We start from the raw sequence: 16,497 nt of genomic DNA, 5'->3' as shown, positions 1-16,497 counted from the left end.
GTGAAGGATTACACGTCTGTGGTCTGAAGCCCCCTGCGTGTGGCTCTTTGCTGCGGTAGCCCCAGGACGCCGGCGCCCATGCCCAGGGATTGATGCTACCGACCTCTGTTAACAGCAGGCACGGCCGAGTCTCGGGCGCTGTTGCTGCGGTGACAGCAGCAGGTGCCGGCACAGTGCCTCCCAGCCCTCACGCCCCTTCCAGGTCCCGTCCTCCGGCCTCGCTGTCACACCATTTCCCAGCACCGGTCCTGAGCCCCCGTGGAGACTGGTTTAGCTAACCGGGAGAACGCAGTGTCTCCCCGTCACGTCCGGGAGGACATCTGTCTGCCCGGGGTCCTCGGCTGGGACGTTTTAGCTGTTTGTTGACCACCAGCCAGGGGTCTCTCCCGTGCCGCCTGGACGGGGCAAAGCTGTGGTCTGTGTTCGAGCCCTCCCGACAGCCCAGCCACACTCCACAGGCTCCCGCAGACTTTTCTGTTCTTCCCTCCCCTCGGAGGCCTCGCCTCCTCTAGACCCAGGACGGTCCCCGTGCTGTCCTTGTCTGCGCTTCCCTGAGAGCAGAGGCTCCCTTCCCGCCACGGTATCGGCCTCCGCGGGGCCGCTCTGCCGAGCAGGCCTTCGGGACAGTTTGGCTCCGTTTGCTGGCGGTGTAACCACACCCTCCAACTGGGGGGGGCGGCCACGGGAACATCTGGGCACTAGGGCTCTGTGCTCCTGGGGTGCACGGGGGAAGCCAAAATTCCTGACTCCCGTGGACAGTCCACGTACACCAAAAGTGGCTGCATGATTAGCGAGGCCCAGCGCAAAACGAAAATGACAGGGCCCTTCATTAAAAATTGTTAAGAATCGGGGCGCCAGGAGGGCTCCATCGGTGAAGCGTCTCCCTTCGGCTCAGGTCATGATCTCGGGGTCCTGGGATCGAGCCCCGCATCGGGCTCCCTGCTCACTGGGGAGTCTGCTTCCCCCTCTCTGCCTGCTGTTCCCCCTGCTCACTCGCTCTCTCTCTCTCTGTCATTCTCTCGCACTCAAATAAATATATAAAATCTTAAAGAAAATTATTAAGGCTGTCCAGATGGCCGCCGCAGAGCCCTCCAGGCCGCGTGGGTGCCCTCGGAGCGCCGCGCCCAGTGGGACCTGCCCCGGTCCCCACCCCAGCCCTGCACAAGCCCAGCTCCGTCCACGGGGGCGCGCCCGTCCCGCAGTGAGGCCGGCCGGCCGCCAGGGGGCAGTACCTGGGTGGCCTGCATGAGCTGCTGCCAGTGGCGGTCGCGGATGGCGGGGTTCTGCAGCTCGCTGACGGCGCGCAGGGACGTGATCATGTTCCTGACGGTGTTGTCCAGCCCCACGAAGGCGTCCCAGCTCCTCATCTCCTTGTCCAGAGACCGCACGTCCTTGGCAAACTTCTTACAGTCTATGTCCATCTGCTCCACGTTGATGTCTTTCCACTTGGTGGTCTTCCAGCTGTCGATGCTGGTGTTGACCTGCGGCGGCGGGGGGAGGGTACGGTCAGCGAGGGCTGGGGACGCAGGGCGTGGGGGGCTGCCGGCCGAGGGTGGGACGGCGGACAGACGCCAGTGGGGAGAGCCCGCGTGCCAAGACGCGGCTCCAAAGTCGGCAGCCGGACTCTCCTTCGGCAGAACCCTGGGGGCGGGCCGCTGCCGCTCACCGGCCTCCCGTCCCCTGCTCCTTGATGGGGCCCTGTGACCTGCCCCGACCAGGGAAACGTGACAGCGACGCTTGGCCCTCTGGGGCAGAGCGCGCTGAATTCCCGGGGCTCGACGCGGAGCTCTGGGGCCCTTGGCCGCCACGGACACGCACGCAGCTACACAGCCCGGACCGAGGGCCCCCGAGGGCTGAATGGAGCCCGTGTGTGGCCTTTGCAGGGAAGAGAGACGCACTTCCGAACGACAGAGAGGTCCTCTTGGGGCTGTGAGTGCAGTGACCTAGCTTAACTCTGACGCTTGACCGTGTACTAGAAGCTGGGGGACACAGAGTCTCCCCGGGGAAGGACCCCACCAGCAGTGGAGACAGACGGCTGTGAAGCCTGCGGTCTTCAGTTCGGTGTGGGCTGGAGACGGCTGTGGAGCTCGGCTGGACGGGATGAGGTTGTCGGCGCAGGGACTTGGGGCCCCGGGGGCCCGGGCTGGACCGGCCTGCTTGTGGCAAAAAGACGAGGGGGCCTGGCGGTTTACAGGACGCCTGCCTGGAGATGCTGAGACATGAAACCTTAATCCCCCACAGGCACTGCGTCACTGGACGGCTCTTTCAGGTTTTAGCTTCTTCCGTATCCTGTTATCGTAGGAGTGTCCTGGGCGGCCTGTCTTGGAGGGTTTTCCTTTGCCTGTTCTGGCTGTAAATGCTTCCTGCTAGCCCCTGGGGGACGTGGGCGTTCTTCTCCAGTCCGTGCGGACTGCTGCTTTCCCCGGGGACGGGCAGGCCCCAACCCCGCCCGCCTCGGCTTTACCGACTCTGTTCCAGAATGTCCCTCCTGCACACGAGACTCGGGTTCAGCTCATTATGAGAAAGTGACCATCTAGAGGCTCTGGTCTGTCCTCTCCCTGGAGGGGTGGCTGTAAGCAAGCCTGTGACTCGGAGAGGGGCCCCCCTGGAAGGGCTGTGGAGGCTCCGCGGGCTCCGAATGGAGACGGGGTCAGCACGTGTGCTGCGACTGCGACGTGCTGGGAACTAAGAAAGCGGAGGGACGCGGCGCGCTCCTGTGCAGCGGGGGAGCCCCGGGCGAGGCCGGGAGGGCGGTGCTCCCCGGAGCCGCTCACGGAGAAGGTCCGGTTCTGCAGAAAGTCAGAAGGGCTTCTCTCGGGGGAGAGGAGGATTTGACGGAGACTTGCAGTTTGGCGGAGAGAGCAAGAGGGAAGAGCTAACATCTTTCTGGAAACGGGGGAGCGGGAGGGAGAGGCCGGGAAGCCCCCAGGTGCTCCTGCGCTACTCTTCTTTCCCAGAGCGGGCGCCGTCAGGGCCGTCCCACATCCTAGTGCCTCCCCTCGCCGCCCACCCCCCGCCCTGGGTCCCCGCAGCGCTGCCCTCCCCCATGCGGGGACCTGCCATCAGCCTCACCATGACGATCATGTCCCAGAGCTCCTTCAGCAGGCGGACCTCCTTGTGACAAGCTTTGAGCTGCTTGTAGTCTGGGACAGGGACCTCGAACAGGCTCCCCGACTTGCACAGGGCCTCCATGGTGCTCTCCATGGACGCGATGCTCTTTTGTTGCTGGGGGCGGGCGCGGGAGGGGTAAGCGGCGCTGCTCACGCTCGGCGCCGGGCCTCCCTCTTGCCCTCCGCCGCATCCCGGGGGGATCTTTTCTGCACCCTTGCCGGTCGCGGGCCGTGTACTGTGTTCGGACCCCGCGTACCAACCGGGGGTCGGGGTGGGGGGAGCGGTGCACCTGGCCGGCGAGAGAGCGGCGCCCACCCCCTCCCGCCTTCCAACGCCCCCTGCTTCCGGCCGCCTGGCCGGGGCCCCAGCACGGGGAGCTCCGGCGGGAGAAGTGACTTTAAGGCGCGAATCTGGTCTCACGCCGTGTTTTAACCCTAGTGAACATGAGGGAGGCGATGCTTGGCGGCTTGGAAAACGAGGGCAGCTAGATCAGATGAGGGACCCAAGGGTCACGCCAAACCAGGGGAGTGAGGGTTGGGGGTCGAGTGTGCAAATGTGCGTGTGAGTGCACGCGCGTACGGGTGTGAAGGAAGGCTCCCCGTGTGTGCGGTGGCTCCAAGAGGCCTTTCGCACACACGGGCCCCATTCCTAAACAAGGTCACACTAGATCTCTGCGGACCCCAGCCCGGGCCCTGGGGGCTCCGGGAGGGACCGTGTGCCCCGCTGCCGGGCTCGTGGATCGGGACGTGAGCACGTGACCCTGACGCATGGGGAGATCTCTGAACGGCGGCCTCGAAGCTGTGTGAGAAGAGCGGAGGCTGGGGGAGGGCACGTGCAGGGGACCCTCCAGGGCATCCTGGGGTCTTTGGGCTCCCTGCTCCCCGCCCCAGTCTGCGCCCCCTGCCCAGAGGACTGTCAGGCCCAGCGCTGTGCCTCTTGCCCATTGGACGCTGGTTGTGGACTCAACATCGGGAGCAGAAGGGGATGTGGCGAGGCTCGGCCGTGGGTGGCGCAGGGTGGCCCGGAGGGAGGGCGGGGGGGAAGACCGCAGCCACAAGTGGTGGGTTCCAGGCCGGGCGGCAGGGAGCTGCTAGGTGAGGAGGGGCCAGGGACGAAGGAGGTACGGGGGGGGGGCTGGGCGGCGGGGCCGCACTGCGGGGCTCGGGGATGTTCCCGCGGCTCCGAGCAGCAGCCCCATCGCGGAGGCCGCACGGGCCGGACGCCGGCTGTGCACGGACACCTGTGTGCACATGGCCCCGAGGCCAGGCCCCCCGCGGCGGGGCATGGGCGCTCCAGGAGAGAGGCTGGGAGGGCGCCCGGGCCCTTGACCCACGAACCTTATTCAGGGACTTGTAGGGGTCAGGGTCGGTGAAGCTGAACGGGGCTTCTCGCCGGAACTTCTCTCGGAACTCCTGCTGCTTGCGCTGCCGGAGAAACGCCCATGTGACCGTCCCCGGGTGACTGTCCCAGGAGGCAGCCCCGCCTCGCAGAGGGCGTCCCGGCCCCGGGCGTCTCTACCTCGAACTGCTGGCACTTTCGCCTCAGGATGTTGACCTCGTTGGCCTGCAGGGGCGCCACGTTCTGCTTCACCTGGACGGCCAGCTTCTTCGTGTTTGTCCACTGCTCTGGCAGCTCCTGCGCACACGAGGGCCGGGGCCCCTTCCTTTCCTGCTCTCCTAAACGCCCTCCATCGTGAGATCGCCTGCACCCCCGGGGGACTTGCCGATGAGGCTCAGAGAATCCCGTGTGCCTCCCTCCGCTGGCGACCCCAAGGCTGCACCTTCGGCAGGTGCAACGGCCAGCCTGTCCCCCGCTTCGAGAACTTTGCCAGAACAGCTTTATCCATCTGAGGGGTTTTGGCACTTTCAAAGTCCCCCACACTTGCACAAACATTGGACTTCGGATCACAAAATATTTTGAAGAGAATCCCAGCCCACAAATTCTTCGCCCACAAGGAAAAGAGACGGGTTTCCCTGGCCTGTGCGAGGAGCTAACGTTCCGTGGGCGGCGGTAGGGCTCAAAGCCTGTTTCACACCAGTCGCCCCCAGGCCTGGCCGCACGCGCTGCATATCTGGCCCCGCTGGACTGTGGACAGGGCGGCAGGGGCGGCCCTGGCCCCGTCGCAGGAACCCAGGCAGTGCCCCCCCGGCTCCCGCATTCCTGCCCTGCACTTCTGCCGTCCCCTCTGCCACGGGGTTTCGGCACGGATCCCGAGCAGGACAGGGAGCGGAGAAAGCTGATGGGGGACCCTCCAGGGGATGGCTGGGCAGTGGCTTCAGGACCCTCCCCCTCGTCCTTCATGCCCCAGCCCGGTGGACACACAAAGCTGCTCTGACCATTTCCAAATTAGCTGCAAAGTGCAGCCCCGGGCAGCCTGGAGCCCTCCTCCCCCTCCCACCGTGCCTGGGCCGGCCCCGCGCCACACGGGCCTTCCGGGTCAGGGAGCTCCCGCCACAGCCGGCCCGCCCTCGGCCTCACGGCCGTGTCCCTAACCTCCGCAGGGCCTCCGCGGACCCCGCTGTCTGTCCCCGTCCCCTGCATCCAGGATTGACCCGTCCTTGGGGGCAGGGGTGGGAGAGGAAGTCATTTCTACTTCAACAATCAACGGAGGGACCCCCGGCCCCGCCCCGGAGACCAGCTGACCGTCCCTTCCTCTGCGCGGAGCCCTCTCCCGCCTCCACATTCCAAATTCCTGAACCCAGAGGAGGGGGGCCATCCTGCTGGCCCCACGTGAGGGGCCGTGTCCCCAGTCACAACAGCCTGCGCTCCAGTTGCAAGGCCCCAGCACGGGGCTGCTCCCCCCACCTTCCCTGCGCCGGTTCCACCCCGGCCCCTCGCCCCCCACCCCCAGCCCCGCGCGGCGCGGCCCCGGCCCGTCCACCTGCAGCTTCACGTGCGTCTCCTCCGGGATCTCCTCCCCGTAGGACTTGAGCAGCTCAATGGTTTGCTTCAGGGGCTCAAACATGTTGTCGGTGGCCGCCTGCCTCTCCTTGACCTTCATCAGGTGACCCATCACCTCCACGAGACCGTCGTAGTCCCCCTCCTTGAGGCTCTTGGTCAAGCCCGCCCTGACGACTTTCATGAAGGTTTCCAGGTCAGCCAGGCTGTGCAACGAGAGGTCTCCATGAGGGGCGCCACCCTCCACGGGGCGGCTGGTGAGGCCTATCGGGGGGTGGGGGGGTCAGCAGCGGGGGCCTCCCGGTCATGCAGCGGGGCCCTGCTGAGTGAGGGGGAGCTCCTGTCTACCTCAGGTCTCCCGCTCTCCACCTCCACCTCTGCACCCCCGGCTCCGCTCCAACCGGCTTCGCAGACGGAGCTCAGCCCGCCTGCACGGCCTCCTGGACCCCCAGGGCCCCGACCGCTACCTGTGACGGCGCAGTCACCGGTCCCCTGGCCACACGACACCGAGGCGCTCAGTGAGTCCGGCCCCATGAAGCCCAGGGCGCCCACACACCACTGGGCGGCGCCTGCCCACCGGGCCCACCCCAGACGGCCGAGAGTGGCGGTGGGGGGGCGGGCTGCCAGCCTCGATGCTGGCCTTCCCCCCACGCCTGCCCGGCAGGAGCGCCCCCTCTGCCCCCAGCACCACGAAGGCGTCTGTCCGGCTCTCCCCGGGCGCGGTCAAGGTGGGGACGCGGCAGGACGGGCGCCCACCTGCTGATGACGTGGCTGGTCAGGTGCTGCTTGAACATGAAGCCCCAACGCCTGATGGCGTTCAGCAGGGCCTGCTTGAAGGGGCGGCAGTCGCACTGCAGCCACCCGCTGAACACCCTGGTGTTCTCGCGCTTGGACACCTCCTCGTACAGCTTCTCGTAGGAGTCGATCTGGGGAACGCGGCCACGGGTCACCCAGGGAGGCGGGCGGCCCTTCCCGCCGGTCACTTCTTCTCCGCAGCCAGCGGGGCGAGGCGAGGCCGGCCGGGTTTCTTAAGAACAAGCCGGGAGCTCGGGGGTGAATGTGGTCACGGAACCACAGCCCTCGCCACGCCGCTCTGCGCTCTCGGGGCTCTCGGGCCCCCAGCCGACCCCCACCCGCCCATCTCCCCCGTGGGTGCTCACGGGCGTCTCCCCCCCGACCCCGTGCCTGGGGAAGAGGGGAGGTGTGCGTAGTCACTGTGGTTCTGTTCTGTCTTTCCTGGGAGGGAAAGACCCTGAGGGCACTGCCCCCTCCCAGGGCTGACGGCCCGCGAGCTGACCACTCCCCAGGGAGCCCATCTTGCGTCTACGAACAACCCAGAGCCCACACCCCACCGCCGTCTTCACACGCGGGGCCAATAGTCCCCTGTCCTAATCACCCCAGGGCCAGCGCCCAGACGACACCCCGCTCCGGGGTACAGCCGTGAGTCCACCGGCAGGACTCCCACGCGCCCATCCCAAGCCCATTCTTCTCAGTGAAAACCGCAACACAGGCTGCGGATCCGCCTTCCCCTCTCCCCCTCTGCCTCAGACGGACCCTGGTGCTTCCTCCGTGGCCCTGCGGGGCGGGGTGTGCCCCTCCTTCTGGAACCTGAGAGTCACAGACTTTTCCATGTCAGTCACCTGCTCCGTTGGGAGACACCAAACCAGAATAATCATAAAACCCACATTTAAAAACCGTTCACCTGGGGCGCCTGGGGGGCTCCGTCAGTGAAGCGTCTGCCTTCGGCTCAGGTCATGATCCCGGGGTCCTGGGATCGAGCCCCACGTCGGGCTCCCTGCTCAGCGGGAAGCCTGCTTCTCCCTCTCCCCTATGCTCAGGCCCTCTCTTTCTTTCCCTCCCTCTCTCTCTCTCAAATAAATAGATAACATCTTTAAAATAAGTCTTAAAAAAATAAAAACCTTTCACCCAAGGTTTGACCCAAGCGCAGGGAGCGGCGCTGCCCCCTGGGGAGGGGGCGGGAATCGCAGGGGTGAGGCCGCGGGCGCACACCTGCTGCTGGAACTGGGTGAGGCTGGGTGGCGTCTTGGAGAGGGTCTCCTCGGCCTGGGTGTCCAAGTCGTCTGGGGTGACTGCGCGCCCGTAGATCAGGAAGTTCTTCATGAACTCCTGGGGGTCGTCCGTCCAGAGGTAGGCGTACCTCTCGAACGAGTCCTGGTACTCCTCGGCCTCCTTCATGGCGCCGATGACCAGGTTGGACATCTCCTCCCTCATCTCGATGAGGTCCGTCATGTCTTCCAGGTCTGCCTGCAAGGGAGCAGGAGGGCAGCAGCCCGGTGTGCGTTTGGCCGGAGGTCACAGCTTTGATGGGATCTCTCGGCCCGGCAGGGCGTCTTTCTGCCGGTGGAGGTGATGCTAACCTCCCAAGATGGAAAACAGAGCCCTTTGCCAATGGGCCATGACCTCCTGAGAGACTAGGGAAAGGTACTCTTGTCCGGCAGACCCCAGGACGGCTCGCACGCCCCGATTCATTCATGCAAGAGTAACGTGGCACCTGCTGTGTGTGCCACACGGGGGGGGGGGCGCTGGGCACCTGGGGGCGTGGTCCCCGCGTGGGGTCAGACACCGCTCGGAGAATTACAGACTCTGAGCCTTGCTTTAATGTGCAGCGGCAGGACGTCAGGGAATGTTCCCCGAGGAAGTGACCGTTGTTTTGAGAACCGGTGGTGGCTAGGCCAAGAGCAAGAGCTGCAGCCAAGCACCTGCAAAGGCCCCGTGCTGGGAGGAAGCAGATGTCTGAGGAGCTGAAGGAAGTCGCGCATGGACGGCTAGAGCGGGGAACTGGGGGGCCTGTTAGGGACAGAATCTTTTGAGTTTCGAGCAACAGAAAACCTAACCCAAGTTGGCTTAAGCAACGAGACAACTCATTGACTCGTGGAGCAGCAGACTCTCGAGGTGGGGCGGTGTGGATTAATTGTGGTTTTTATTTTCTGTATCTCAAGATGCCTTGACATCTCAAAAACCCTCGCTGGCTGGGAGACGCTGCCCTTCTGGGGACTAGCCAATGCCGAGAGACGAAGACTCGGAAGGGAGCATACCCTTCGTACGCAAACCCACCAGCCCCGAGTCCAGAGCCACACCCCCCACCTGCTTTGTCCAACACTCACCTACCCTGCGCAGCCCAGGGTCAGGTACCCGCCCACTGCTGGTGACCCCCGGAGCCCAGAGCCACCAACTCACGCCAGCTGGCTCAGCAGTTTCCCCCAGCTGCCTTGCTTTTTCCTGCAGAAACCTCTGGAAAGGCTCTGGCCCGGGCCTGCCCCTCACTCCCACCTCGGCACGGGCTGTGACCGCACAGCCCTGCACCGCAGGCCAGGCCTCTCGTTTCTGTGGGAACCCTGAACAGCATTAACTTTTCTCTCCACGGCGCTGACCTCTCCCCACGGCCACTCTGGCACCTCTGCAAATTAAGATTCCAGGAGCACAAGTGGGGCCCGCGCGCGGGGAACGCAGACTGGGCGGCTGCACCATCGGCAGGACCCCTGCCTTGCGCTGTCCTCCTCCTCGTGAGTCTTCATCAGCAGGTGAGTCTCCCCAGAGCCCCACAGCGGGGAGCGGGAGCTCCACACGTGCGTCCCCCGCCAGACTCCGGAGCACACTGGGTCCCACGTCCACACCTGAGCTGACCTCTGGTGACAGACTCTATTCTGGACCCTGGAGCGCTTGGCCCAGGCACCTCCGCTTTGCCTGACGCCGTCGGCCTGGAGACCCCTCCTGCCCTTTCAGACTCGAGGTGCCTCCGCGGCTCCGGGCCGCCGACCTTGCTCTGCGAGCCGTTGCCTCTGGACCCCCGCCTCACCGCGCCCACGCGCCCACACACAAGCACTCACACAGACACGCGCGCGCGCACAGGTACCTTCTTCCCCGACGCTGCGGAGCGTCTTGGAAATGTTCACTGCAAGTAATTCACGCCTCTTGTTATCAAAAACCTCAAGCAGCGCGGACGTATTCGAAATGAAAGCCTCTTTGCACCCCCGGGCCTGCCCCCTTCTCTCTCCTGACTTTCACGCTGTTTCCAGAACGGAGCACCCTAACAGTTTGGAGCGTATCCAGAGGAAGACACATTGTTGTCTCTCTCAACGAGTGCAATCAGATCCTAAACGCTGCCCCGCAACTCGCTGAGCAGTGACCGGCCGCCGGCACCTTCCCGGCCCCGCAGGTGCCGGTGGCTCACGCAGGGGCCTTTGTCCGGACGGACCGGCGGCGTCTGTTGAAGCAGCTCCCCCGTTTGGCCGCACGTGGGCTTTTCCAGTTTTCGTCTGACTTTCACACAAACACTGCCCCGACGCACACACCCCCGCAGACCTCCCTTCGGGGAAGCAAAATTTCTCGTGGCTTCGGAGTCCAGACAGTATGACCTGTTTTCCTTAAAGGGGTTTAATGTGTTGCCGGAACCCAGATGCCTGCGTGCGGAGGGGCCCACGGCGCTGGACTTGCAGAAGCGAGGGAGACACCAGGACACGGGGGGGGGGGCACACCCCGCGAGCAACGGGGGTGCAAACCGGCCGACCGAGGAGAAGCCACTCCAGGAAGGACGGCGGGGTTTTCAGAGGGGGGAGGGAAGCAGCTTGTCCCCCTGGGAACCCGAGAGACACCTCCGGGCTGCTTCCCGCACTCACAGCCTTGGGCGTTCGAACTGTGAGTGACAGCACACCCCAGGGTGAGGCGGGCAGTGGGACGGGGAGGCCACTGCCCGGGACTTGTGGGCCTAGACTGACCTTGTAGCTCATCTGGCCCTTGGCCGGCCTGGGGATGAGCTTGGCCGCGTTGTAGATGTCGTTGACCAGGCTCTCGATCAGCATCAGGAGGCTGTTGTCTGTGCCCATCTCCAGGGACGGATGAAAGACCAGCCCGACCTCATCCAGCTCCATGCGGACCTCGAACAGGGGCGCCATGCTCTCCTGCAACAGGCCCGCCCAGGGTCAAGGCCTTGAGCTCAGTGGAGCCAAGGCCCTAATGTTGTCTCAAGGCATCCCAGGGCCGACCGAGGCAGGCTGGGGTCACCTGGGAGAGCACGCTTTCCTGGGGCCCCTCGAGGGAACCAGAGGAAAACACACATATGGCCACGGGGCCCAGCACAGGCTGGAGGGGGTCAGCGCACCCGCAGAAGTGCCGGGGAGAGCCCATGGCCTCGGGGTGCCAAGCTTGCATCCGAGACTTCCCAGCCCCACGGCCTTGGACAACACACTTGACCTCCTGGTTTCCCCACATACATAAAATGAGGGTGATTGTTTTATAGAGCAGAGACACCAACTGTCCCCATCTCTTGGGGTTATCGTGAGGACAAAGTAAGTCATAACGTAGGAGGCGAGGGAGAGGTGGCCGGCTCCCGTCCAGGCACCGGTGGGGTCACGGCTGTGCAGGACGGGCCTTGCCGTGCTCCAGAAGACACAAGGCTCACGTCCATGGTTCTGGGGAGATCTGGTGTGAGTGTCCTCGCTGCATAACTAATTGACAGTAAAAGAATTCTGCCGTGAAAGATAAAATAACCGGTCGACGGCTTGGTTTCGGGTCTCCGTGGACGAAGTACTAGGAGGCACCGGCGTTTCTATCATGTGACAGGAACCCCCGCGAGCCGCGGAGTGGACGACAGCGGATCACAACCACGTGGATCTCGGGCTGAGCGAAGCCACCACGGAGAACCCTGGGAGCGTGAAGCACGACGGGGTACGGCCAGGTCGCACGCTAGACCATCCCAGAAACTGAGAACGCGTCAGTCACAGCGCCGCAGAGCTCAGCGACCAAAGCAGGACGGCGTCGTCTCCCGCTGTTTCCTGCGGGACGCTGGGCACCTGTCGACCTCCGTGAGGCGGTGTGCCAGGGAGGAGCACAGGTCCCAGCTCGGCGCCCGTCTGCGCCCCAGGGTTTGGAAGACAGACACCTCACTTCATGAAGGAAGGCATTCATTATTATTAGTCATTTTCCTCACGTTTCATTGTGATCTTTTTAGTGTCTCTCTTTTATTTTTTATTTCCATGGCAAAATTGGGTCGCCACCCATTGGTCGAGCTCCTAAAAGACTCTGGATCTGGACGGGGGCAGGCCGGCTCGCGCAGTGCTCCAGAAAGGACAAAACCCAGGAGGATGCTATCCGTAAAGCCGGTGGGCACCACAGCCCAGTGTGTTCCCGGAGGCCCCTCACGAGGCTGTGAGGCGGAGGGGCCAGCCTTGCTGGTCAGGCGACCTCAGGGGGGTTAGCCCAACACACCAGGGATTCTAGGAGTACAGGTCAAGGTCCACAGGAGGCCATGAGACCCACTCCACGGCTGCTAATTTTCCGCACACAGTCCCATGGCGGCCCCATGGGCGGTTGACTCGAGAACCCAGTGGTCTTCTCTCTGACCAAGGGAACTGCTAACTGGTACAAAAAGTCTAGTTGTCATGAACTCGGATGACCAGGCTATACAGCCTCCCCCTGGGGGTCTGTTCCTGCTGCCTGCCCTCTTGCAAATACGGGGACTCCCTGGGATTTTGGGAGAAGGACCTTCTGTCCTTGTGGTTTTGACTGTGACTTGTGGACACTTTGCACCATTGGGGGTTGCTGGGTGAGCCTTGTGGCTGGTAGTGACGGTGACTTTCACCAACAGAATTTCGGGTCTGTGTCCGGTGACACCTGGCCTGCGAGACACACGTGCTGGGCTCCAGCGTGACTCGCCCAGCCTCCGCGGTCAGCACAAGGGCGTCGCGCTGTCCCACCACCACCCTTCCTGTGCCTATGCCTGGTGCGGGGACCTTGATCTTCTCTTGCTGGCAGAATTCAAAATCGTTTGGGAATTACTGTACTGAAAAATACATGAGAGGGAGAGGGCTCAACCCCGGGGAAAATGCTGGAGGACGCCAGGATGAAATTGGCAGCACCACCTTTGTGCTGACCTGTTTTGCACCTCCTCGGACCCCTCGGACCCTGCGGGCTCCGCGGAGGGTTGGGCAGGTTAGTAGCTGATGTCGATGACCGGGGCGGACCCCCAGCCCAGCCCACTTGAGTCGGGGACAGTGGCGGCTGCTTCCCCTCACCTGGCGACCAGGCAGGACCGTTTGGGTATTCTGTAGCCGATCGATGCTGTGGCCGGTGGAAGGTGACCAGAGGGCCTGAGCGCTGGGGACTAGAGAGGGTCCCAGGTACGGGACATTCAGTTTTAAAGCCAGAGCACGTAGTCTACCCTCTGCAGGCTCTAACGTCTGTCTGTTTGTAACGAGCCTGGTCATTCGTCAGGAAGCAGCCAACCCCAGAACCCAAGATAGACCTTCCATGTGTAACGACTTATTTATAGCAACAAATCCATGCATGTCTTGTGTTTATGACTCACATCCACGGCCATGTTGTCTATGAAGTAATTCAGAGATTTGCGGATGAAATTCTCAAACTCGTCCAGGACCATGGTGTCCACATGGTTGATGTAGTCCTTCCAGGACTGGCCCGCCGTCTCCGCTCTGAAGAGCTCGGCATTTTCCTGCAAACAGGACCACACGGTTGGCTGCCGGAGCACGGGTTCGCCCGCTCTCGCTTTAAGCAACCTGCTCGGCGACTCTCTGGGCTGCCCTTGGCCCTGCCCACCTGCTTCTGACACGCGGCTGCTTTTTTTGCTTCTCGAATGTGCCAGGCATATTCAAAGATGAACACGGCCCAGTCTGTCCCCTCAGGCAGACACAGGCTTAAGTGACTTCAGAGGAAGGTGGAAAGAAATGGCTCAAATGACGATCACGTGCAGAGGAAGCTCTGGCCAATATGACAACGAAGCCCCGTCTCGGCGGCTTGCCGGCCTCTGCTTCTCTAGGCTCCCGTGCCCGGCCGCCCCGCCTCCTCTCCTGTCCTCTCGCCGGGCCGCCGGGCTGCGAGCCTGTCCCTTACCCCAGCCCAACTTATCTCGCCCGGGCCCTCTTTCCGGCACCCCCGAGAGTGTTAACAGGATTAATTGGTTAATTCTTCCAAGTCTGATGTTTGTAGTTTAACGTTTCCCTTTGACGGGACCGGCTGGCACCGTGCCAGAGGCGGAGGGAAACCGCAGTCACTCCGCCGGGGCCGTCACCTGCCCAGCAAAGGCTGGACCCTGCGAACAGCGACAGACCCTCTCCCCAGCGGGACCCGGGGGCTCTCTGGGGTGACGGTCATCATCGACATCCTTATCCATGACTTGCACCCGGGCACGGGGAAGCCCCCAGAAAACTGCCCTGGAAATATCTGCGGCTCAAGGGAGAACTTTCTCCTTCTCAGGCCGACCAGAGCCCCGCCTGGCACACGGCCTCGCAGATGAGCTAACGCCCGAGCCGGACGACAACGGCTGCCGAGTGAGGAAGACGCGCGGCCCCCGCGGACAGACACCCAGGCACACGGCTTCCGGGGCGCCCGGCGAGCGTCTGGCTCCCTCGGCTCGTGCCAGCAGGGACAGACGCCCACGGCTGTTGAGGCTGTTTCAGGAAAGGGACGACCTATGCTCTCGGCAGCACCGGGCACGGGGCCATCGCACTGTCCTGGTCTGCACCGCAGCGTCCTGGTCTGCACCGCACCGCAGCGTCCTGGTCTACACCGCAGCGTCCTGGTCTGCACCGCAGCGTCCTGGTCTGCACCGCACACGCGCGTTTCACGTTCCTCATGCATTTACCTGCTCTGATGCCTGCCCGCGCCCGCCCTCACCCCGTGCAGCTCAGGGAAACGAGATGTGTTGACCTTGTGCAAAGATGTCCCTTGTCTATACCGATTTTGTGCGGGGTGGCGGGGGGGTGCTGGCCCCTTAGCGCAGAGGAGCGCGGGCTCATCGCACGACGAAGCTGGCTAACGGGCGTCCATTTAGGGCAGTTGCTGCTTGAAAGTGAGACTCCCAGATTAGAGACAGGGGACATCCGTGACCCTAACGTCATTTTTAGGGCGTTTCTGGCTCTCCCTCCTCTCCTAGACGTGGGCGGCCTCTTGAGGCCCCTTCTGGGCGAGTCCTTACCGCGACCATGGCTTGGATCTTCAGGCCGGCCTCCTTGATCGTCGCGTAGCGTTTGTTGAGGTTGAGCACCCTTCCGTCCAAGTCCAGCAGGGCCTCCTTCTTGTTGTCCTTCCTCTCAAACAGCGGGCCGGCCGACCAGTCCTGCACGGAAAAGGTGGGCGTGAGGAAAGCATCGGGGGACAACGCCTGTGCTCTCGTGGTTTCCCCACACGCTCCTTGGTGCCAGTGTTCTTGTCCCTCGGAGACGCCTGGGGACCCCGGAGGGACCGTGGAGCAGAGAACCTTGTTGGCCTCAAAACCAGCAGGGCCGTGGGGCGGCCAGGAGACCCCTGGGAGGCTTCACCCAAGCAGGCCCAGAGGAGCCAACCTGGGGCCGGCGTCCGGGGCGAGGGGTGGATGGTCAGAGCTGGGCAGCGCGTCCACAGCTCCCAAGAGCAGGCCCAGGGGGGACTCGCCCCTTTTGTGGGGGCACCTGGCCTGCTGTGGGGGCAGGGAAGGGGGGGGGAGTGGGGGCCTCTGGCCTCCTCCAGTTGGGAGTTCTGCCGCAAGGACACTTGTCATCTGTAATTAGGATTTCGCTTTTACTCGATTACCTGATAATTAGATCTTTTGTTTGTTTGTTTTTAAATTTTCAACACTGACCCACAGAGGGCAATGAAACGCAGGAAGGTCCGAACCCAGTGACTGCCCGAGTCCGACCCGTGAAGATCTCCCGGCTCAGAGGCTGGCGGGCCAGAGAGGGAGGTGGGGACGTCGCATGACCGGACGTCCCCTGGGGGCCCGCAGTGGGCGGTAGCTGGTGGGGCGCAGGCATTATTTAGCTTGGACACCTCGATGGAGAAACACAGCTTAAACACGACTGTTGTAAAGGGGAGACGCCGTTGCACAGTGGACGTCGTCCATGAACGGGGGGTGGCTCAGGCTTCCCTTGGGCTGTGCGCGTAGATGCCCCTGCAGATCGGGGCCTCGAGGGGAGACCGTGGGGAGGCTGGTGAACGACCCCCCCGCCCCCCGTTTTCTGGATTGGGCTACAGTGAAAGTCACTTCAGAGCTTCACTGAGTGGGGCTGAGTCTCCCAGCACCTTCCTGCCCCTTGTCCCCGGGGCTGGCCTGGCGTGGAGGGAACCCCGCAGACACCCTTGCGGAGCTCAGCGGAACAGATCAGAGCTGAATTCTGCAGGCCCTGGATTTCCCAGCCTTGGGGCCACCTTGACATCATCGTGTGGCCCAGAGCCTCCAACAGCAAGTTCCAAGTGCCTTTGGCACTTTCTGTGAGCATCTCTGCATGGCCCCTTTTCCCCAGGACCCTCTCCTGGGCCTCCAACGCAGCCCGGCTCCGTGCCTTGCCGCTTAATCACCTTCATGGCCTGAGAAATCCCTTCTATGTTCTGCTTTGCTTTCTGTATCCTGTTCTGCAAGTTATGGAGGATCTCTCGCATCTCTTGAATATATTCTAACACGCCTGAAAGATCAACGTAAAGGTGTCTTACAAAACGAGCAGTTCAGTAAAAAGAGAGCTTCTCTGGGGCCGGCTGGCG

At 63.3% G+C, this 16,497-nt stretch overlaps 1 protein-coding gene across 6 annotated transcripts in view; it reads right to left on the bottom strand.

The window, feature by feature from the left end:
* The window catches only part of DNAH17 (dynein axonemal heavy chain 17), a 90,428-nt gene that overhangs the window by 55,494 nt on the left and 18,437 nt on the right, over positions 1–16,497 (bottom strand). For 5 of the 6 annotated variants that reach the window (XM_013054360.2, XM_004748797.3, XM_045085798.1 and 2 more), the window contains 11 exons: positions 16,318–16,421; positions 14,960–15,100; positions 13,334–13,477; positions 10,746–10,928; positions 8,020–8,274; positions 6,766–6,935; positions 5,993–6,215; positions 4,630–4,746; positions 4,449–4,535; positions 3,073–3,225; positions 1,233–1,481 (listed from right to left, as the gene is read on the bottom strand). In XM_013054360.2, the coding sequence (XP_012909814.1) occupies positions 1,233–1,481; positions 3,073–3,225; positions 4,449–4,535; positions 4,630–4,746; positions 5,993–6,215; positions 6,766–6,935; positions 8,020–8,274; positions 10,746–10,928; positions 13,334–13,477; positions 14,960–15,100; positions 16,318–16,421 (1,826 nt within the window). The remainder of the gene's footprint in view (positions 1–1,232; positions 1,482–3,072; positions 3,226–4,448; positions 4,536–4,629; positions 4,747–5,992; positions 6,216–6,765; positions 6,936–8,019; positions 8,275–10,745; positions 10,929–13,333; positions 13,478–14,959; positions 15,101–16,317; positions 16,422–16,497) is intronic. The other variant, XM_045085799.1, reaches the window with a different exon arrangement.

This window comes from Mustela putorius, unplaced genomic scaffold (genome assembly GCF_011764305.1).
Source record: "Mustela putorius furo isolate JIRA1106 unplaced genomic scaffold, ASM1176430v1.1 tig00000873_pilon_pilon_pilon, whole genome shotgun sequence".
NCBI lineage: Eukaryota > Metazoa > Chordata > Mammalia > Carnivora > Mustelidae > Mustela > Mustela putorius.
The sequence above is the reverse complement of the archived record's forward strand: the minus strand, read 5'-3'. Positions and strand labels throughout refer to the sequence as shown.